At 44.3% G+C, this 20690-nt stretch overlaps 1 protein-coding gene across 1 annotated transcript; it reads left to right on the top strand.

Annotated features, from left to right (window-relative positions):
• Positions 1-1820: 1820 nt before the first annotated feature.
• On the top strand, positions 1821-19758 carry AP1S3 (adaptor related protein complex 1 subunit sigma 3). Its single transcript, XM_069792113.1, has 5 exons — positions 1821-1837; positions 15703-15881; positions 17096-17204; positions 18154-18291; positions 19277-19758. The coding sequence occupies exons 1-5, from the start codon at positions 1835-1837 to the stop codon at positions 19310-19312; spliced, it is 465 nt and encodes a 154-aa protein (XP_069648214.1). The 5' UTR covers positions 1821-1834; the 3' UTR covers positions 19313-19758.
• Positions 19759-20690: the final 932 nt, after the last annotated feature.

Below are 20690 nucleotides of genomic sequence, written 5' to 3'. Positions count from 1 at the left end.
TGTTCCTGCGGTCTGTAGATAGTGCTGCTTTATGGGCTCAGGATGTGTACTCAGGAAGTGACAAAGGCCAGAGGCAAGTCAGCAGATGAAGTGTCAGTGAGATCTGTAGGCAGCTGGGACTCGTACTTCTTGTGTTGTGCACTCCAGAAGTGAAACCGGAGCGCTCGGCAGCTGGCAGCATCACAGCGCCGCATGCGTCATGCTGCTTGGTGGGATGGGGTTGGAACATACAGAACTGAGCAAGCAGCAGTGAAGGGCTCTATGAACAGCATGTCTATACAGACCAAACCGAAGCTTATGGAGGGCAGAGAGGAGAAGGGTCATGCATGTTTAGGGAAATGTGGAAATTACCTCCACACTGTTAAATAAGCGTAAGGAGCACACCCCAGCATATGCTCTCCACTCTGCAAACAACCATTTCCAACTGGGAGTGGATTTCAGCCCAGTTGCCCTCTCAGCCATGCACGCACGACCGAGGGACCTCTCCCCCTTTGCTGAAGCCAGAGGCTGAAGAGGGGTTCCACCAGTGTCAGCCATTGACGCCGCAGTGTCCCCTGGAGTCCCTGAGCTCCTTCGGATTTCCCTTTCTCACTGATGACTCAGAGGCACCTAGCACTGCACACAAGAGCAGGGCACAGCTCTGCCCAGAGCAGATGGGAACCATATCCTGAATCCAGACACACCACACTCGGGGCTGGATGCATGCTGTGCATGCTCTAAAGGAGCATCTCTCCTTTAGACTACAGACGTGGGACTTAAATGTCCCAAGTCTTCTCATTTTATGCTCATGCGGTAGTTTGCATCTGGATCAGACTCCTGGTAAGAGCTTGAGAAGCCTTAGGCCTGGATTTAGGGCTTTTGATTCACGTGCTGAGTCTGTGGATGTTGCACATTCTTTTGGTACCAGCTGCTTATCAGCAAATCCCTGCCAGAGGTTACAGGGATTTGCTGATCTACTGGCAGAGCTGCTCATGTCTTGCTCTCTCATCCAGCTCCGTCAGAAAGCACGGGTTAGCAAAGCCCAGCCATTTAAGGTATTGAAGCTATCCGAGTTTCATCTGGATGGAGATGGGCTGCAGAGCAATCGCGCCTGTAGGTCTAGCAGAGCGTCTTCAGGGTGCGAACGCTTGGCAGTAGCTAGAGCCAGCGGAGGGCACGAACGGCGTCCTTTGAGCGGTTAACGCGGTACAGAGCGACAGCCGGCGGCGTCCCGTGCGCGGACGGGGCCCCCGCAGCCCCTGCCTGCCGTCGGCACCCTCGCTTCCCAGAGACGAGCGGTCCGCGGGGAAGCCGTGCCCCGGCGAGGCCGCGCTGCCGCTGTCCCGTCTCTCCGTCCAAACCCGCCCTTTCGCCCACGCCCGGCCTCCCTTCTCCCGGGAGCGCAGCGGGGGAAGCGGGGGCAGACCGCCGCCGTCGCCCCTCGGCGGCCTCTCGCCACCAGGCCGCCGAAGGCCCGACGGACGCCGCGGGGTCCCGGCGACGCCTTCAGCCCGCCGCGCCGGCGGGAAGAGCGCGGGCAGCCCGCCCCCGCCCACAGCCCCTCTCCCGTTCTCCGCGCTGGCACCTCGGGCCGGCTCGCCGCCGCGGCCCCCCCGGCCTCCCCCGGCGGGAGCCCCGGCCCGACGGCGGCGGGGAGGAGGCGCCCGGGGAGTTCCCTTTCGGGGCATTGTGGGAAGGCGCGATGCGGCCGGGGCCTCACCTGGCGCGGGGCGGGGAGGCGAGGGAGGCAGGGCGGGCGGGAGGGAGGGAGGGGGCCGGCCGGCAGCCAGCCGGGCCGGGCCGGGTCGGGCCGGGCCGGCTCCCAGCCTGCCGCCGCCGCCGCCGCCGCCACACCATGGTAAGTGGGCCGGGCGGGAGCAGCCGCGCCCTGCCCCGCCGCAGCCGCCCCCTGCCCCGCCGCAACCGCCGTCCCCCCCTGCCCGGTGCCGCGGCCGGGCCGGCGGCGCAGCCCCCCTCGACGGGCGCGTTCTCTGGGCTTCGCCTTAGAGCCGCGGGGACCGGGTTCCTCTGCCCGGGGGGGAGAGCCGGGCTGGGCCGGGGGGAGAGCCTCGGCAGGGCCGGCCCGGGCGTTGCTGCCCCAGGAGCCTAAAGCAAACAGAAACGTTTGCGCGCTGCCCGAAAAAGCAAAGTCCCCGCGGAGGTGGGCTCAAACGTGGAACCGCTCTGCCAGCCGAATACCCCTGTCCTGGCGTGCCGGGGCTTTGGGGCTGGTCCCGAAACGGTGCGGCAGCGGCTCGTTTGTGCTTGGAAGAACGAAACTTGGGGTTTTTTGAAAAGTCGTTCTGCTGGAATAATCTGAGTTGGCTTTAGAGCTAAAACGTGTTCTTTAGAAAGTGCGTGCCAGCCTGTCTGCTAGGGTTGCGTGGGCTGCTCCGCGAAGCACAAATGCTATTTCCAAGCGGGTTTGAACAAGGTTTGCACCTGATTTGAGGAAACGAAAGCTATATTCTTTTCCTTTCTGTCTTCTGACCCTCGGGGTAACCTTGGGTCACGCTGACAGCCTTTCGTAGCCAACCAGGAAAACAAGGCTGTGACAGGGAGGTTTTAGAAGGTCTTCCTGTAACTTGAGGAGCTGAGGTTCAGGCCTGCTCCAGCGCTTGGAGGAGGATCGAATGTGGTTTCATATGGATCTGTGTCTTTTGGCTGGCTCCGGCGTCAAAGCAGAGCGGTGTTGGGCAGCGGGTTTTCTGGTGGTGGGAGCGTTGGGAAGAGCTTTTCCTCCTGTGTATTCCCTGGTGCCGGGTGAGCGGAGAGCTTGGGCGGCAGCCTTGCCTCCAGCTCGGGTGCCTCTGCTCAACTGCCTGGTCTCACGGGGGTGGTCGGAACTTGGCTCTGCCTTTCCATCGAGCAACGCGTCTGTGAGAGAGCGTGTGGGTCTGGTTCTGTTCCTCGCGTGTTGTCTATTGGCAAGCAGTCTACGTGCGCAACCCGGCTCCGCGGCTGGGTAGAGGCGGCAGCAGCTGCTCGTTTTAGCGTGGAAGGGGGCAGCAGCCCTTCAGCTTAAAGGGCTGACAGGCAGCATCCCGGGACGGAGGCCCTTTGGCTCTCCAGTGCTGTGCTTGGTGGTGGTTTGCTGGGATCAGAAAAGTTGCCATGGTTATTGTCTTTTGTTAAGTGTTATGACCAATATCCTCTGAACAATGGCTAGCTTTTCCCCAAGGAGGACTTAGGGCTTTCGAGCAGCGAGATGGTCGGGGATGCCTCTTAATTGAGAAACCTTCTAGCTGCTTGATAATTCAGACTCGAAGCGGGTTCTGCAGGCATGCCCCGAGGTGCTGTCTTGCACGGTTTGCCAATTATGTGCATCTGTAATACCAGTAACTGGCAGTGCACCTGAACAGAAGTCTCTCAACTCCTTCATCGGAGGCCGAGTTTTGTTGTCTCTATCTTCAAAGGCAGAGCTATGGCGTTTCTTTTCAGTGGTTTAGCCAGAATGCTAAGTATGTGTTAAGTCTAGTGTATTTAGAAAGGTGTACCTGTCATTACATTTGCAAATAGAATATGCACAGTAATGAATTTACAGATGGCAATGCAATCTCCACACCTTAAGTCCCTATATAGATACAACCTTACCGATTATACCCCGAGACGGCCCTACATACCCACTGCCCTCGGGTAAAGTTTATGTAAACAACTGGAGTTCCTATTTTGCCCTTGAAGCTCAGTAAATACCGGAGCTGATTTCAGGGAAGTTGATCTCAGAACCCTCCCTGATGCACGCACTTCACAAATGCCAGTTTTCAAAGCACTCACGATGGTCCCAAGGGAGTACTGCTTACCATAGTGCTGCTTATTGACAATTTGGAGACTGCTGTATTGATTGTTACAATTTTTTTTCCTTTTCTGAGGTCATAGTACAAACCCTTGCTGGCATTATTACATTAACTACTGCTGTCAGCCTTGCCCCGTTCTCCTGTTGTAGAACCAGTGCTGATGAAAAGCTGCTTTTGTCAGGCTATGCTTTCACTTAAAATTCCTCTGTCTGTCATCCAGTCTCCGTGAAGGGGTTGTTACACTGGGTTACGTGTCAAGAAATAAGGGTTACTGGGTTACAAACCAAGAATAAGCCTTATTCAGGCTCATGAGTGAAGAACTTTCAACAGGTCATTTAAACTCTCTGTAGATCGGTTCCTCCAGTTTGGAATGACATAGTTGTGCTTGCCACCTTTTTTCTGTGTTTTGAGATCTGAATGGAAGGTACTTGTGCAAATGGTACTGTGTCTTAGCAAGAGGGTTGTTTCAGTTGTTTGCTCTGTTGCAGATTTCCAGGGAAGTTTCAGGAAAGAGTCTGTTTAGCAAAGCTAACTTCACATCGTGCTAAGACAGACAGCTTTTCTGCCTGGCTGCTACTTCGTGCTATATTAAAAAAAAAAAAAAAAAAAAAAAAACTTTTTAGAAAAGAGACTGAATTCTGCTCCCTGACATATATGGGTGCAGCAGAGAAACATGTCCTGAAGGATTGCTGTCTCAACAAAGTTGAAGAGCAGGGAGAGAGCAGAGAGGAGAAAATTATTAGTTTCCCCAAGGACACGTGTTGCTGTAGTTTTTCATGCCTGTAAGTGTTACAACACCTTGATCCTACTGCCACCTCAGTGTTATCAGTATTACTTTCATGACAGTACGTGGCTCTGCTTGCGTAGCTTTGAGTGTAGAATTGGTGCTTCCATAGTAAAGGGCCTGCTTCACTCCTCCCTTTGCTGCTCATCAGAACAGTGAGAAAAATCAGTACTTGTGGGCATGATCTGAAACCCTGGAGAAAGATCAAAAGAATCCCATTGGGCACAGGAGCTCTAAAAATGTACTTGGCCTAAATAGAAAAGAAGTGGGCAAGCACTGTTTCCACTTAGCAAGACATTTGATACCAGTCACTGATCTAGAAGTTTGGGTGAAATATTAGTTGAAGTGACTGCAGCTGCTGACGCCTGCCTGGTGTTTGGAAATGAACTCTCATCTGTTCTGCATATTGAACTTACCAACAGTCTCAGTGCTTTTAATTGTTAAAATAGACACAGCTCTACAAAAGATGTTTTCAATGCTGCACAGAATTTACTATCTACAGTTTGAAGAATAACTGTTTTTTTCCACTCTCTGATACAGCTGTGTATTGGCCTAGCAAAGATGATGAACTTTGCCTCTAGGCATTTACCTCTGAAAGACAAGAAGGGCAGCAAATTAGAATAAATGAGGGAAGGAGAGGAAATTACAAATAAATGATTCCTATTGTTTGAGGCAGCATTCTACATGGGGGAAAAAAAAAAAAGAAAAAGGAAGTCCATGTGGTATTTCTTTGTTTATTTATCTTGTGAACTATTAGTGTGGGAGTAGATAATGGTAATGGAATGGCATCCTTTTTGGAAGATCCTGAGTAGATAGACTTTTCAGCTTAGAAAGAGATGACTACAGGGAAAGTAATAGAAATGCATGAAATCATGAACGCTATAAAGAATGGTTGCTACAAGAAGAGTCAGGGTACATCCTGTGAAATTTTTATGCACTAAATGTAAAGAAAACAAAAAAGAATACTTTTTCACACAGTCTAGATTAATGTTTTTAATCCACTGCCAAGGGTGCTGTGGGTGTCCTCGTAGTTAGGCAGTTCATAGAGGATGGGTCCACAGGTAGGTTGTCTGGATCCAGTTTCTGGACCTGAATCCTTAAACCTGTGATTCCTGGAGACAGGACTACCACAATGATTTTACACATGCCCTGTTACTTATGCTCTCCCCTTCTGGAAGCTGCTCAGATCAGAGTACTGCTCAGGGGGTGATCCATAATCCAGTATTCAGTTACTACCTGTCATTCAGTTGGACTTTGAATACCATTTTATAGGATCTGCTAGGAAAAATGTTTTTTAGGGTCCTTCTCAGGGAGTCTGTAATCTCTGACTATTGATGTGGTCCTCTTCCAGTTGTGGATATTCTCTCTCAAGTACTCGCTGTCATTACAGGTTGTCACTGTTATGCTAGAGACCACTCTGGACTGGCTGGCTATGCAGTAATTGCGATGCACACTTTACTCTCTCTGGGCAATAAGCTCACTTTGGGAAAGCAAATGAAATGTTATGATAGATGATCTGCTAATACTTTGCTTAAGTCACTTTTTTTATATTTTCACTCACAAATAAGGAAATTGTAGGCATGTCTCAGAGCCAGGAGTTACTAGGATGTGGAGTGCCTCGAGGGCTTTGGAGAAAGCCATGGCATCTGGGGTAGGCAAATGCCTGAAGAGGGCTGGAAGGAGGGGTAACCGGCAGCCGGGGCTATGAGGAGGCAAGAAAATGCTGCCAGGCATGTGGACCATGTAAATGTTGGCTGCTTTTCTATACCTTTACTCTAACTACTTCAAAATCCCATGCTTTATAAACCATCCCATAGACCTTCTGCCTTCTGAAGTCACCAGTTATGTGCAAGAGCAGCAAAGGGTCAAAATGATGAAAGTACTGAGGAAACTGATGGGGCAGGGAGGGCAGGTAGAGCTGCTCCTCCCCGAAGTACTTACAAGGTTTATGCTTTGGCATGTACATCAGGCATTTCTGTGCCTGTTGCAGTCTTCCCAGTGATGCCTAAATTAAAACTCTACTGCTCCTGTAAAAAGAATTCTTTCTGTATCACATATGCACAGCTACTAATTACCACCCCTGCGCATTCATTTCCCTACTGTCCTATTCCTGCAGGCTGTCATCTGCATTTACTTGGCTGCTTTGTGGGTGTATGCTTTTTTGAGTGGCCACCCCTGGGCCTTTGCATTTTTGCAGATGTTGCAGTTTATAGAGGTGCAAGATCCAGTCACGCACAAATGGTATTTAATTTGTGAGTAGGAATATAGCATGCAGAGTCACAGGGGTAGGATGGGAAAATAAAATTTACATTTGTGTGTTTGAAGGCAAGCTTGACATGCCTTTCTGGCCAGACATGTCTTTCTGGCTTAGTATGTCCTGGATTTATGTTTCTCAGTATCACAGATGTAACCCCAGGTACTCTACGCACCAGTCTTTTTTTCTTCTCTAACTTGCTGAATTTGTGTAGGATGTCCATCTGCAGTCCTCTGTTCAGGCCTGAGAAGAGAAGACAGGGCATTAAAATCCTTCTTCAGCAGCCAGTAAATTCCTGTTGTTGCCTTGCTGCTTGCCATAGGAGCTTGAAGGTAGTTTCGCTCAGACACTAGCAGTTATCGATGGCTCTCGTTAACTAGCACAGGAACTCCTGTATGGTCATCACCCTCTGCTTAGTCCCCTGAGGCGAGCAGTAGACACAAACCTCAAGGGAATGAGAAATGGCATCGTTTTTGTTTGAAGAAAATGCATAAATTCACCATGTTGTGCCTTCGTCTTGCAAGGCTGCCTGCTGGAAGGAGAACATGTGAAGTGTTGGGTGAGTGTCTGCCTGTCTGCTCTGAGCTCATGGGAGTGGAGACATGAAACTCTCACAACTCAACAGTAGCTGGGCTCAGGAGCTGGGGATGGGGAAGGGACAGTACCTCAGGCATTTCCTTTCCTCCAAGTCTCATGACAAGACCCAGATGAATAGCAGAATTGATTTTTGGTCCACTTTTTCATTCCGGAGGCTAAATTTTGGGCCAGCATAAAACATTCCGTGAGATCCTGTGCTCTGGCCCTTCCTTCCGTAAACAATGGTTGCTTTTTTATGTTTAGGTTATTAAGTCCAAGTCGTTTTTTTACCTTAATGAAAAAATGCCATTTTAAAAGGGAAGATTGAGAATGTCTCTATTGAAAATGCCTAAATGAAGTGCTACAATGTTGCCAAAAAATTAGGCCTGTGCTCTTTCAGAGTCATTCACAACTGTGGTCAGGTGTATCTTTGGTCCTTCCAGAGCTCAGGTTTTCTGTGAGCGTCTGTTGGAAGCTGGAGGAATGGGTGTGAGGCTGCTGCAGACCTGCAGCGTTCCTGCTCCAGCAGGCACAGGTGTCCCCGGGCTGAAGCACTATCTGTCAGCTGGCTGAGGAGCCGGGGAAACTCATCACCTTCTGGTGTGCCCACCCTGTCCCAGAGCAAAGCATTTTAACTTTGCTCCTCGAAAGGTCGGAGGCAATGGAAGGGCCCTGCAGAGCCTTCACGTAGCAGGGCTTTGCAAATAACTGCTAAGACAAACTGGAAATGAGAATAAAGGAGGCTGCACCTTTTGCCAGAGTCCTTTGGGCTAGATTTTAGCTCCGTTTCTTCACCAGGTGTTCAAGGAACAGACTGGGAAAATGGCTTATTGTGCCTGTAAAGCACACTGGGGTTATAGTGAATTAGGGGTAGCTCTCTGCAGCTTGTTCAGCCTCTCCCCTGGTCTCCACCTCCTTAGAGTAGCCTAATGAAGATTTTCCACTGCCTCCCAAAAATGTATAAACAAATAACGCCTCTGAGAGCCCAGCCCAGGAGGCAGAAGGGAAGTGATTACCTAGTGAATAATTGTTCTGAATGTCTTCAAATCGTGCTGCTTTCTGTAGGGTCAGTCAGCTAGCATCCCTGCAACTGTCTGTCCCTGGAGCCGAGGCTGAAGGTGTGAGTGCTGTCTCTCTGGTTCACACGGCTGTAGTGCGGTCAGTGGCCTGCTGTCAAACTGCAGAGTTTGAGACAGGTTTTGTGCTAACTCCCTGCCTGGATCTGTCCTTGCTTATTGTCTAGAAACGAGTAATTCCACTTGCAGGAATAAAAAAGCACTGATTTAAGAAAACTGAGAATAATTATCCTCTGTAAAAACTGGATGTCATTGCTTGCATCTACATCTTAGGAGCTATCTTGGAAGGCTGTGCTATCTCTCCTCTCCGGAGAGGTGCCCGAAACCTGGCTTTGCTGTTCGTGGGATGCCCAGCAGCCTGTGAGGAGGAGGAGGAGGCACAAGCATGCCTGTACTGTAGGGAGGGCGTTGTTGAAGGAATGCTACCAGTTTATGAGAAATGAGCCAAGGTCGGGAGGACTAGACCTGCTAGAGGCAGCTATAAGCAGGAGCAGAGCCGGAGGGAGCTTGTGGGGCACTTATGGCTTCCTTGAGCTTTGTTTTCTGATCCTTGCGTAGGGATCAGAAGTGAGGAGCTTCAGGATGTTTTTGGTTCAGAACTTGAGCTCAGCTATACTGTTTTGATTACAGTTTTATTTAACTCAAGGGAGCCTATCAAGAAGGTTGTTGGCTGGATCAATAGTATATGGTGTAAATATCCTTTAAATGCTAGTATGCTGGTCAATTTTAAATCTTCAGTAATAAGATAAGGGTGACTTCTGCATTGTGAAAAGCATAAAATCAATATGTAACTATAGTCACATGTGCCCGTAATCATCTGGCACAGCTTTTGTTGCATGGACTTTGGATGTATTGTTTAGGGGAAATTGTTCAGAAATGTTTCTAATGGAGATTAAGTGAGAAAGAATTCTATGCCAGTTACGCAGCAACACACTGCTTTGGTATTTTGGGGTTGCTGTTTTTTCACTTATTTTCTTTTTTCTTATTTGCTTACATCATACAGACTAAATACGTGTTTTAAATTTTAAAGCTGAGACTCTACAGTATTTAACAAGCATATCTGTTGGCTTCTATGCTGCTGTGAATGAAAGTTTTAGTAACAGAGTAAACATGTAAGGGTATTAATATTTTTAATAAAGTAGCCTTGTTTGGATTTTACATAATTGCTTTAAAAGTCCCTAAAACCCCAGAGCGTATGTATTAAAGGTCAGTAGCCAGATGGGGACTTTGTGCAGCAGTAGAATACCAAAATACCTGTACTTCAGTGCGTTGTTATTCTGTCTCTTCTTGATGTGGCTAGATTGTTAATACATTAGGTCAATAGATGTCTGTTCAGTACCTCTTTCTCACTTCAACCTAAATGCCTGGCATTCCAAACCATCTCTGTGTTCACAGTATAGCTATTCTTTTTTTCTGGAAAAATTTCAGTATTTTCTTCCCTCCCTCCAAAAATGGCACTAAACAAAGCAAAAACTAAAAGCAATTTTTTATTCTTCAAATATTTGGGAGAAAACAAAATGAGCTAATGGCTGGCATAATTTGGATGTTCGTACTTTTTAAAAGAAACAATGTAAGGGAAGTAGGTTTTGTTCATTTTCAGATGTGATGTAAAAATAAATACTAATAAAAAAAATTCTGGACAGCTGCCTATGTTGGGAAATACTTTCTTTCATATCAGAGGAAAGAATGACAGCTAGTAAAAGATAAGCAGAATATGAACTCAACGACACTAAAACAGTGCCAGAAGATCAAACAGACTTCAAGGGAGTCAGAATAAGTTAAAAGAGGACTTTATGATAAAAAGTCGCTTCCTCTCCGCCAGGTACAGCCAGTCAGTCTGGTTTTCCCCAGGCTTCTGTCAGCAGCTGTTGTCATGTCAGCAGCTGAAGGTGTGGCTTTTTTCATCCCACTTCCCTTTTTACGTGGTCTATGAGTTTTTCTTTATTAGCATGTCATATATTGCCTGTTGCCCTACTGGCAGCAGCAGGCTCAAACAGAAAGTTTTTAAGGAAAACTTAGAGTTTCCGAGTTCTGTCAAGCTGTCTGGTTTAGGATAGTAATTCCTAATTTGCAAATTTTAGTTAACTTGTGAATTTCAGGAATCTTTCTGTTGTACAAAGGTGACTTTGATCTGGGAGGCCTCTTAACTGAATTCAGAAAGGTTATAGCTGAAGCAGTCTAAACCAGTGCTGCTGGACTGGCAGAGCTGCCTAGCCAAGGAAATCCTTGCCCCAACCAAGCACCCAGCAAAGAGAAGGATGCTTGCTTTTCGCAGTCTTCCAGCCAGCAACTGCTATTCTGCCTTCCATTCCCTTAGGCTCCTTGGAGTCCTCCCATTTCCCAGTCCTCCTCTCCCATCAAGGGACCTGGAGCAGCCAGATGCCAGAAAACAGGTTTGAAGCCAGTCAGCAAATGTTATGCAGGTTGAATTACAGGAGGAGGAGAAGCTTTTCTAGCGCACGTTCTTCTTTCTCAACAGTGGGGAGGATTAGAGCCTCACTGCATTGACCCCTGGAGTTCACCTCACCGGAAGAAATGTGACATCTTTTACGTGTTTATGTCATTGGACAGTAAACTGCAGAAATGACCCTGGGAGTCAGGAAAGCCGCTTTGTCTTCCCATGTAGTCATCTTTTGATATCCCTACAGGTGGTTTGTTCTGTGTCTAATAGAATATAGTCTGGAGTCCTTTAGACAGTTGTACTAAACATTGCAGTACAGATTAGGTTAAGTTTTAAAACCTCTGTAAAAGCAACAAATGATGCGAGTTTGAAACCAGTGAGCCAACTGTAAAGCGTTTCATCAGTCTGGAGTGTCAAATGGCCACATACTGGAGAAAGCTGCACCAAAGGGGACCTTCAGGGGACAGCCCGGGAGACAAGCCTGGGAGAGCTGCTTGTCAGATCATGACAGCCCATTAGCAAAAGGAGGGAAAGGTCTCCCAAGGAAGGTGGAAAAAAGTCACAGTGTGTGTTAGTTTTACATATTTTTCTTACGTTTGCTGTTTGTGTACATGTAAACCTTCTGTGTTTTGCATTTTCGATGTCTGTTCTATTTCCTGTTAAATTATTTCGTGTCAAAGTCTACCATTTGATTTTTTGTAGCCCTGAAACTAAGGGTGGTGGTTGTTATCCTGGTACAGTTTTGTAGATCTCCATAAAAGAGAAGGCCCCATAACTTTCCAACCTGTTATGTAACTTACAGCTGCAATTGATTCAGAGGTGCATGAGAAGGGGACAGAGTTCAGGTTTAGAAATCTGGTTTAAATGCTTGATTTAAAAAAACAAAAACACGTTTTTGCAATTAGAAAATAATGGCCTACAAATATAAAATGCAGTCATTTAGGCTGCTTACTGATGTTTATGGAGATCATTTTGCACAGTGCTGTAGGTGGTTGGGTCTGATTCAGTAAAACAAGCTAATAAAATTACACTCAGCTCCCAGACCAAAGCTTGTCTCCTACAGACTCCACATGTGATGGCAGCCGATGCTCCCATAGGAACTGCACGCCTCATCCCGACCCACTCAGGCTTGGACCTAAAAATTCTCTCTGGTGTCGCCCCTGGGTCTGGTGATGGTTAGTCACAGCCAGCATGCTCTAGAACAGTAGGAAAGGAAACCAAGCACCCTGCTTTAAAGGTATTTTGCTTGAAGCAAGTAATTTGCCTTTGTTTTCCTCTGGAATTAGCACTTTTAAAGCTGAGTAAAACATTGCAGGATAATCTACCTCTATTTGTAGTTTGGCTGCTGAAAACCAACCAAAAATTCCTTAATCAACATCCATCTTGTCATTAGCACTATAGGAAAGCAAATATGTTTTCACAGTCAAGGAGCAAGGAACAGATGAGCCGTTAGATTTGTGTTTGTTCAGTATGTCAACATTTCCAGGTTTATTGATGCATCAAAATCTTCCCAGTGAGCTGTAATGAACAGAGCTATGAGAGTGAGGAATGTGTTGTATCGTGTCAGTGTGGCTGGGCAGAGCAAAGCTGAACTGAATGAAACAACATCTATAGCAACTGGATACTTACGCTTACAGGAATTAAGCCATTTTTAACCTCTTGAGAATGTAATATTACTTACCTCCTAAAGACTTGCCCAGATTGAATGGATTTTAGAAATTAGAAAAAGGAAGAAGAGTCAAAAGAGGAACACCCCCCCCCAATATTTTCTAAGTATCTGCAACTTTCTAATACGTTGTTTTGTTACAGGAGCTCTCAGCTGCCCAGGAATATGTACCTAGGCTTGAGAGTACACTATTTTGCCACAGGCTGTAAAATTAGAAAAGGACTACAGCAGAGGCTGTTATCTATTTTCTAGCTGTATATACTTCTATAATAGTAAAATTGCCTTATAAGCTATGCAGTTCTATTCTGCATATGAAACAGTGTGGGATGGGAGACCCAAAAGGTAGAATTTCTGAAGGTTGTGTATGAATCTTGATGTGTTTAAGAGCGTTAATGGGTATTTTCTGATTACAAAGATTGTTGCCTCTGCTCATGAAAGTGGTGGTGAAACATCAACTGCATCTTTATATGAAACAGTGGAGTTTTCAAAGCAATTTTAAATGGAGAGCAGCTCACTTTCCTGTGGGTGAAACGTAACATGCTGAAGTAAACTGGTCAGAAAATGGTGGTAATATTCACAGTAATTCCCTGGCTTGTTGGTATTTAAACTTTTAGAGGCATAAGGTCATATACATATATCTCCTGGAGATATATGTGTTACTTGCAGGCACTTAGATTTAAGGTCTGTTGGGTCCAACAGCTGAACCTAAACCAGAATACCCTTTCATTATCTTGCCCTATTGAAGCACTGCAGGCAAATATATTTCTTCCTGCGGATGTCTCAAACAGCACGATCTTGTTATGCTGAACATGCTGTCAGCTTTTGATAGGGATTCATTGACTAATTCCCTGCATTTTCAGCCAAATCTGATCATCCTCTCCTGTCTGATTCACCATGTTTTTAGAAATTTGTTTATCAAATAGCTGCTACCTGTGCCTGATTGCTTTTGAATGGACGCCCACTGACCTGCTGCTCTTATCTGCAGAACTTACACTCTGTTTTTCAAAATGCACTCATCTTTACAAAGGCTTTGGAGTTAATGTGCTGTGCAAAATAGTCTTTCATTCATCCAGCTCATCCCGGTAGACAAGTGTATGGACAGTAAGTACTGTCCTTTCATCTACTGGGAAGGGGTAACCCTGACAGCTGGAATATTACCATGTCAAAACCCAGTTGGTAATACAAACAAAGACAAGAACATGGTACTTTGATCTTCACTGTAATCAGGCCATGTGTACTGCCAGCAGCATAATTGTTTTTATTTAGCAGGCTCATCTGGAGAGTATTACAGGACTCAACACAAGGCAGCTACAAAATCCTTGTAATTTTATCAAGCACATTAGACTAATGACGGCAAGAGCCATATTTCCAGCAGTAGATCCTGCCATTGGCACATATGAATAAAAGTCCACCTTTCCCTAAAATGATTCCACATTTGAAGTCTTTCTCAATATAGTCAGAACTCTCATCTCCGGACTACTCAACAACTATGTGACTTAATAGCTAGAGAATGGTTCTGAATTATGAATGAAGGCTTTGTTTAAAACCCAGTAGCTTTTTTTTTTTTTCTTTTTTCTGCCTTTTACATAGAAACTTCTCTGGTGTACTTCTCTGCTTGGACTTCACCAGAGCGTAGAATGATTTTATCTTTACAGAAATCTGCATTGTAATCTTGTTAGTAATTGTGAACATTAACTTTAATCCTCACTGGGGAGATGGAATGATGGGGAAGTATAGGTACAGCAATAAGTTGGAATAGAAAACAAGAGGGGGAAGGGATTAGGGTGTAGACTGAGAAGCTGTAGGGAAGCCTAAGGCTAAACTAATGGGAATGGGGATGTGGCAAGGGACCTGCCAGCTCTTCTATTTGGAGTTTGCAAGGATTGGGAGCAACTGAGGAAAATGAGGCTCCTGTGCTTCTCCCTGGTCCTCCCAGCATCAGGGGAAGCCTCATCTCTGCACAGGCAAGTGGCAGTGTGCCCGTCATCGTGCACGTGGCTGTGACTATGGTTAAACATCCTTCCCGCAAGTCCCTGGCCTTCAAGCATTGGTACTGGTGAGAAAAGCAATGGGGATACCTGTCAAGAACAGGGCAGTTCACAGTGTCTTCAGCCATTGGAAGCATCTCTTATCGCTGCTAGTTTGTTCAGGTTTTTTTTTTTCCTTCATTTAGCAGAGGACATCATGTCATCCTCAGATAGATTTCCTGCATTCTTAAAGCCATGTCTATGCTGTGGGTAGATGACTTATTGTACTTCTTAAAGACTTAGTATGGTCAGTTATTTTAATCTGCTAATAAAGGTATTTGTATAAATGTGAATTGATACTTTTCTCCCAAAGTCTCACTGGCATTTAAAAGCTAGCACTTCTGTATTTCAATAATACTGCTAATGCTAAGCATGAAAAAATCATGGGTAAAACCATGTAAAATTATGGCTAGCTTTAAAACTGAAATTTAGAACAGTGTACGTATCATGCTTTATTTACCATAATATCCTTGGTCACTGAGCTCTGTCCTTTGTCATCACGGTCATCTTTCATAATCTGGTGATTTCTGTAGTAAAACTAGTCAAGCTCCCTTTCCAAAGTAGTTGGTTTCTTCTGCTCGTTACAGCCTCTTCTAGGAACATGCTGCTTTGTTTGTGACCTGAAATAGCACTATACCAGAATTGTTGATGATTTTGTTTACTATCTAGGTATTCATATTTCTAGTCTTGTGCCACACTGCATCCTTGATCTGCCTAGCCCTGTTGTATACAAGTCTTTATTCCTTTCACTAAGATGTCTAATCTTGCTGGAGGAGGGGCTGGGACCCTCTTCTCACCACTGCAAAGTGGTGATGCTCCGCCTGTTCCCAGGGAGGTGGCGGAATAGGAAGCAAAGCTGCTGTCTGCACAAGGTAAGGGAGGACGGGTGGGAGAGGATGCAAAGGGGATGCCTAGGGGAGAGGTCCCACAGGGAGGGGAGAGCTGCCGGGGGAAGAAACAGGAGAGGGGAGGGATTTCTCCTCCCACGCTCAACCTCCCCCAGACCTCGCTGATGCCCCGTCCAAACTTCACATCAGGGCTGGAGGTGCCTTCGCTAAGATCTCACACTTTTCCGGCATTAAGCGGAGGAATGCTCTTCTCTAGCTGTGGCCCTGGCATTAACTATGTTGCTTTGTTTACTCTAGATACACTTTATACTGCTCTTCAGTCGGCAGGGGAAATTAAGGCTTCAGAAATGGTATACGACGCTACCTGATAAAGAGAAGAAAAAGATCGTTCGAGAAATTGTTCAGATTATTTTGTCTCGCAATCAAAAAACAAGTAGTTTTGTTGACTGGAAAGATCTCAAGCTTGTTTACAAAAGGTGTGAGTAATTTTATGAGAACATATAATTACTATTCATATAAATAACACATGCTAGAAGAGGAAAAATAAAGGCTCACTTTAAGAAAAACAGCAAACAAAACCCTAAGTGCTAAACTAAGCTAGTAGGAGCCTGCCATTGGCAATCTGTGTATAACAGCACCATGTCCCTGGATAAATCAGTAGGGTAAATTGTGGGCCGAAAAATACTTGTACAATCTGTCAAATACGAAAAATGGGAGTAACCTAGTAAGTGTTAGTGGTGGAAATTCTGTTAGAAGGCTTTAGGCTTCTCTGCTTCTTCTAATTCCCCAAGGTAGCCTGCTGAGACACGTGCTGAGCTTTATCAGGCTCTCTGGGAGGTTGCAGGAGCTGTTCTGAGGCACTTTCAACGTTTTGTCAAATTTCGTCTTTTAAATATTTTGTTGCTCTGGAAAGTGTTACTTCCCATTTCCTTTTCCAAACAAATCCCTGGTCCCCAGTTACACCATGCTTAGCATTAACTGCCTGTTAATTCTTGTAAAGTTGTAGCAAACAAAAGTAGCCTTAAGTTATAGCACACTGTACAAATTAAGCAGCATCTCCCATTTAGCAAAAATTGAGTTCCATGCTGTGAAGTGATGGATGTAAACATCTGACCAGATGCTGTGACAAGCTGGGCCTCCAGCCACAGCACCAAGGAGTTTCATGCAGATCGTTACTCCCATCTTGGGTTGATTTAAACATAAAGTTTTGCTGCAAGTTAGTGATGAAGATTGTTCAGTCTAAACAGCTTCATGCTTTCTGGCCCCATGTAAAACACTGTCAGTCATTTGATAGCCAGCAGGCTTGCTGAGATGTGCCTCTCTCCACCTTTATTTTTATTTTTTAATAAAGAGCAGTAACTCATCCTACAGTTTAATTGACCCCACTTACTGTAGTGCTATTACAGTGGGTGAGGGAGACCTTAAAGTATTACTGATTTACTGTTTATTTTAAGACCAGTGTTGGAGGTATCCCATTTTGCCAAGGGTGGAGTTTGTTCTTCTAACTAAATTAATAAGTTGTTTAAATTATCTGATCTTTTAAAGTGTTTTCCGGGACACTATAAGAATGAAGGAATATTATTTTAGAGACCAAACAGACGTTAACTGTCATTTGCTTAACTTCTAAAAGATGAGCAGAGCACTGAGGATCCCACTGTTCACTCTCACATTTTTGCCTTTGTTTGCCTAGGTATGCCAGTTTGTATTTTTGTTGTGCAATAGAAGACCAGGATAATGAGCTCCTGACACTAGAGGTCGTTCATCGATATGTAGAGCTTCTGGACAGATACTTTGGAAATGTAGGTTTCACTTTCTCCCATGAACCGCATTCCTGGCTGTCTGATAAACAGATAAACTGTTTTGCTTTGTGTTTCCATAGGCACTACTTGCCCTGTAGACTTTCTCAATCCAGAGCGAAATTCATTATTAGAATATTTTATAAAATAGTGCTGAAACTATCATAAGATTGTTTTTCTATGCTTCCCCCCCCCAAATTAATCTTGATGCATTGTATATCTGTCTTGGCATAGAATTTGAGGAGAAAGCTTGAGGAAAACTACTTAAAAAAATGCTGCGTGACTGTAATTCTCTGTCCTGACATCTTCAGATATACTGATTTTGTTTGTTTCATAATAATGTGTAACAATTAAGGACATATGAAGAGGAAAGAGATAAAGTGGGTGTTTTTTTAAAGAAAAGACCAAATAAGTCTTTCAGTAAGTCTTTAAAGACTACAAGAGACCCGTCTTTTCTATGAATATTTTTGAAATTGTTCCACTACCTTAATTTATCTCTTATTTAAATCATGGTGCCATGACTCATGTTGGTACTGCCTCAAAACAAAAAAGCGGTTGGTGGCTGTAAGGTCACTAGGACAGGGAATTTCTCTTGCTCTGTGAAACTGTGCATGAATGTATGTAACCCATATTACAAGTGCTATATAAGACCTATTACAAGGTTAGTAGGCTAGGAAGTCAGCTTTGTTCTCTGAAAAGCAGTATGAATGTAGTGTATTATATAAAATATAATAAGTGGAATATCTTTGCTGTAAGCCTAGGCTATATATGTGAAGAGAATATGTGCAGAAGCTGCAATATTACATAATATAAAGTATCTTTCTTCATCCTGCTACCTGCCACGAGAGTGCATATGTTGAATACATTTGATCATCTTAACAACTTTTGGCCCAGTAGTGCTTATAACACTGTAAAAGTGATTTAAATGTGGGGTGTCCTTTTATTCTGGCAGGTGTGCGAGCTGGATATTATCTTTAATTTTGAAAAAGCTTATTTTATTCTTGATGAGTTTATAATTGGTGGAGAAGTACAAGAAACTTCAAAGAGGTCTGCAGTGAAAGCCATAGAAGACTCTGACATGTTGCAGGAGGTAAGGCAGAGGAAGACAAAAGGCAAACACTTCATCTTCCTACATCTTCCTTGTTTGACAGGAGCTTAAAATACAGCTAAGCACTTCTGGTACTTAATTATCCAAATGTGTCTTACATTCAGTTTCAGTAGGTACAACAGTGCAGTTAAGGTAGCAGTTACATAAGCTTTCAATTCAACCCCCTTGCAGAATCATCTGGAGGCTCTTCATATGCTGCTGTTGCTCTCTTGTGGTTTAACTGCTAGAGTTTCTCAGATATTATATTAAGAAATAGTTTAAGGCATATCTTAAGATATTTATATGATATAAGAACATAATCTAAGATTATATTTTATGTATACATATGTATATATAAATACAGAAAAATCTGTTCTGTTTCACTAATCCATTGGAAACAGACGACCTACTATTAACATTTAAAATTGGAAAGAATATGTGCTGGCAAACTCCACTTTCATTCATAAACACCTGTGTAGTTTTTCTACAGGGCACAGATATCTAACCTTTATTCAGAACCATGCAGGAATTCTCTTCCCTAACTTGTACTGTTGAGCTGGGAATGTCAAAAGCAGTTGAATGTGATGGATTTACTTCATTTTTTCCTAGGTAGCGAAGGGTGCATTGTAATACTGAAGGAAACAGCACGCTGGTAGAGCTAGCTAGGGACATACTATGCAAGTCAAACAGTTTTTTCACAGGGGTCTGGCACGTGAAACTAAGCCAGCTATATACCAAGGCCAGCTAGACATGATGAGTTTAGCCACAACCATGGTATGTTGTGATTTGAAAATCAGATTCTAAAATGCTGTTAAAGGTTTTTAAAGCAGAATTACTTCTAGATTTTAATTAATCTGATCTTATTCCATGCAAAACTACAACTGTCTTCAAAGAGGACAAGGGGGTTTGTTTGAATGTTACTGTACCACTCCATAATGCATCAGCTGTTTGTTTCTTTTTTTTTTTCCTTTTTTTTTTTTTTCCCCAGACAGTGGAAGAGTACATGAACAAGCCTGCATTTTAATGTTAAAACTACCTGGAGAACTGCTGTATGCACCTGTAAAATGTACTTCCTGAAATTGCTTCCCAGTGTGCCAGATCTTCAGAAAAGTACCAAAAACCAGTAACTAAAGGGATTTGTTTGTATAATGGTGAAGATGAAGGTCAGCTAATGTAGCACAGGGTTTAACAATTCTGTACTTGCATTACTCTGCATATGAGTTTCTCAGAGTTGTTATTACCCTTGATCTAGTTTCTCTTCTCCTTGCTGGACTAAACACTTGTTTTGTACCGTATCTTTTAGCTACGGGTTTTGTCTTCATAAAATGTTACTCTGACAGTACTTTGTAGATGTATTTTTACTAATTTTGGTCCACTGCTGACCGTATGACTCTACTTTTGTACAAATGTCCATTATTTTGAATGTAACAATTATTCTGGTCTAATAATATTTTTTTTCTAAAAGACAAATTGTTGTGGGCCCTGATTTCACAAGCTTGTTTGAAAAGATTAACCCATCTAGTATAAGAAATACTCTTCTCTTTGGACCAACCCCTTTCTTTCACTATCTTCCTTCTATTTTCTGCTCTAGTCTGCTAATAAGGCTGCTCCAACTGCTACTAGAGCACACTCCTCACCTCCATTTAATCTGGAAGAGTGTTCTGTCTCGAGGTAGGCTTCTCCCAGGTTTAATGAATCCTTTTTGCTGCTGCATGCGGATGGCCTGTTTCTGTCTTTTGCCTCATTTTCCTATCCCCTTCCTAGATCCCCTGGACCTGGACAAAGACTACAATCTTTGGAAGCGTGCAGCTTGAGAGCAGGAGATATCCTGAAGAGAAGAAATTAGTCTTTGGGATTTTAGGGTGAAGATCATCTTGTATATCTTTTGGTATCCACCAATAACCATCTTTTCCAGTGGAGTTTTCCAGTCCCAAATTCATACACCTATGGGGATGATCAGCTTTCTAGTAGTTGAACATGGCCCATTTTTGTGAAGGTTGGACAATTCGTTCAGTGTTTTATAACTTTGCAAGCTGCACAAAGGGAAAAGGGGTAAAACAGTAGAGGAGAAGAATGAGCTGGGCTGTGCATCTTACTGTGCATTATAAAACATCGTAGCCGTGTGTGGAGAGCCAGGTGTTTTAGCTTGCCTGTCTTTCTCTCAGTGCAATTTGGACTCTAAATTGATTGAACTGGCTTCCTTAGAGAGATTATTTCCTCCTTTAACAGAATTCAAAGCTCAGAGAAATTCTATTTATCTTAGCCCATAACTCATAGCTAGATGTTTTGTTTCTGTCAAAGCATGAAATTATCCTATACAAAAATTAGGTAAGTTATCAGACAAATATGCCAGAATGATCCGAGCATTGATTTGCATTTCCTTTCAACATCTATTTTCTTTG

This window comes from Haliaeetus albicilla, chromosome 9 (assembly GCF_947461875.1).
Source record: "Haliaeetus albicilla chromosome 9, bHalAlb1.1, whole genome shotgun sequence".
NCBI classification, from domain to species: Eukaryota; Metazoa; Chordata; class Aves; order Accipitriformes; family Accipitridae; genus Haliaeetus; species Haliaeetus albicilla.
This window is presented reverse-complemented; position numbering and strand designations above follow the sequence as displayed.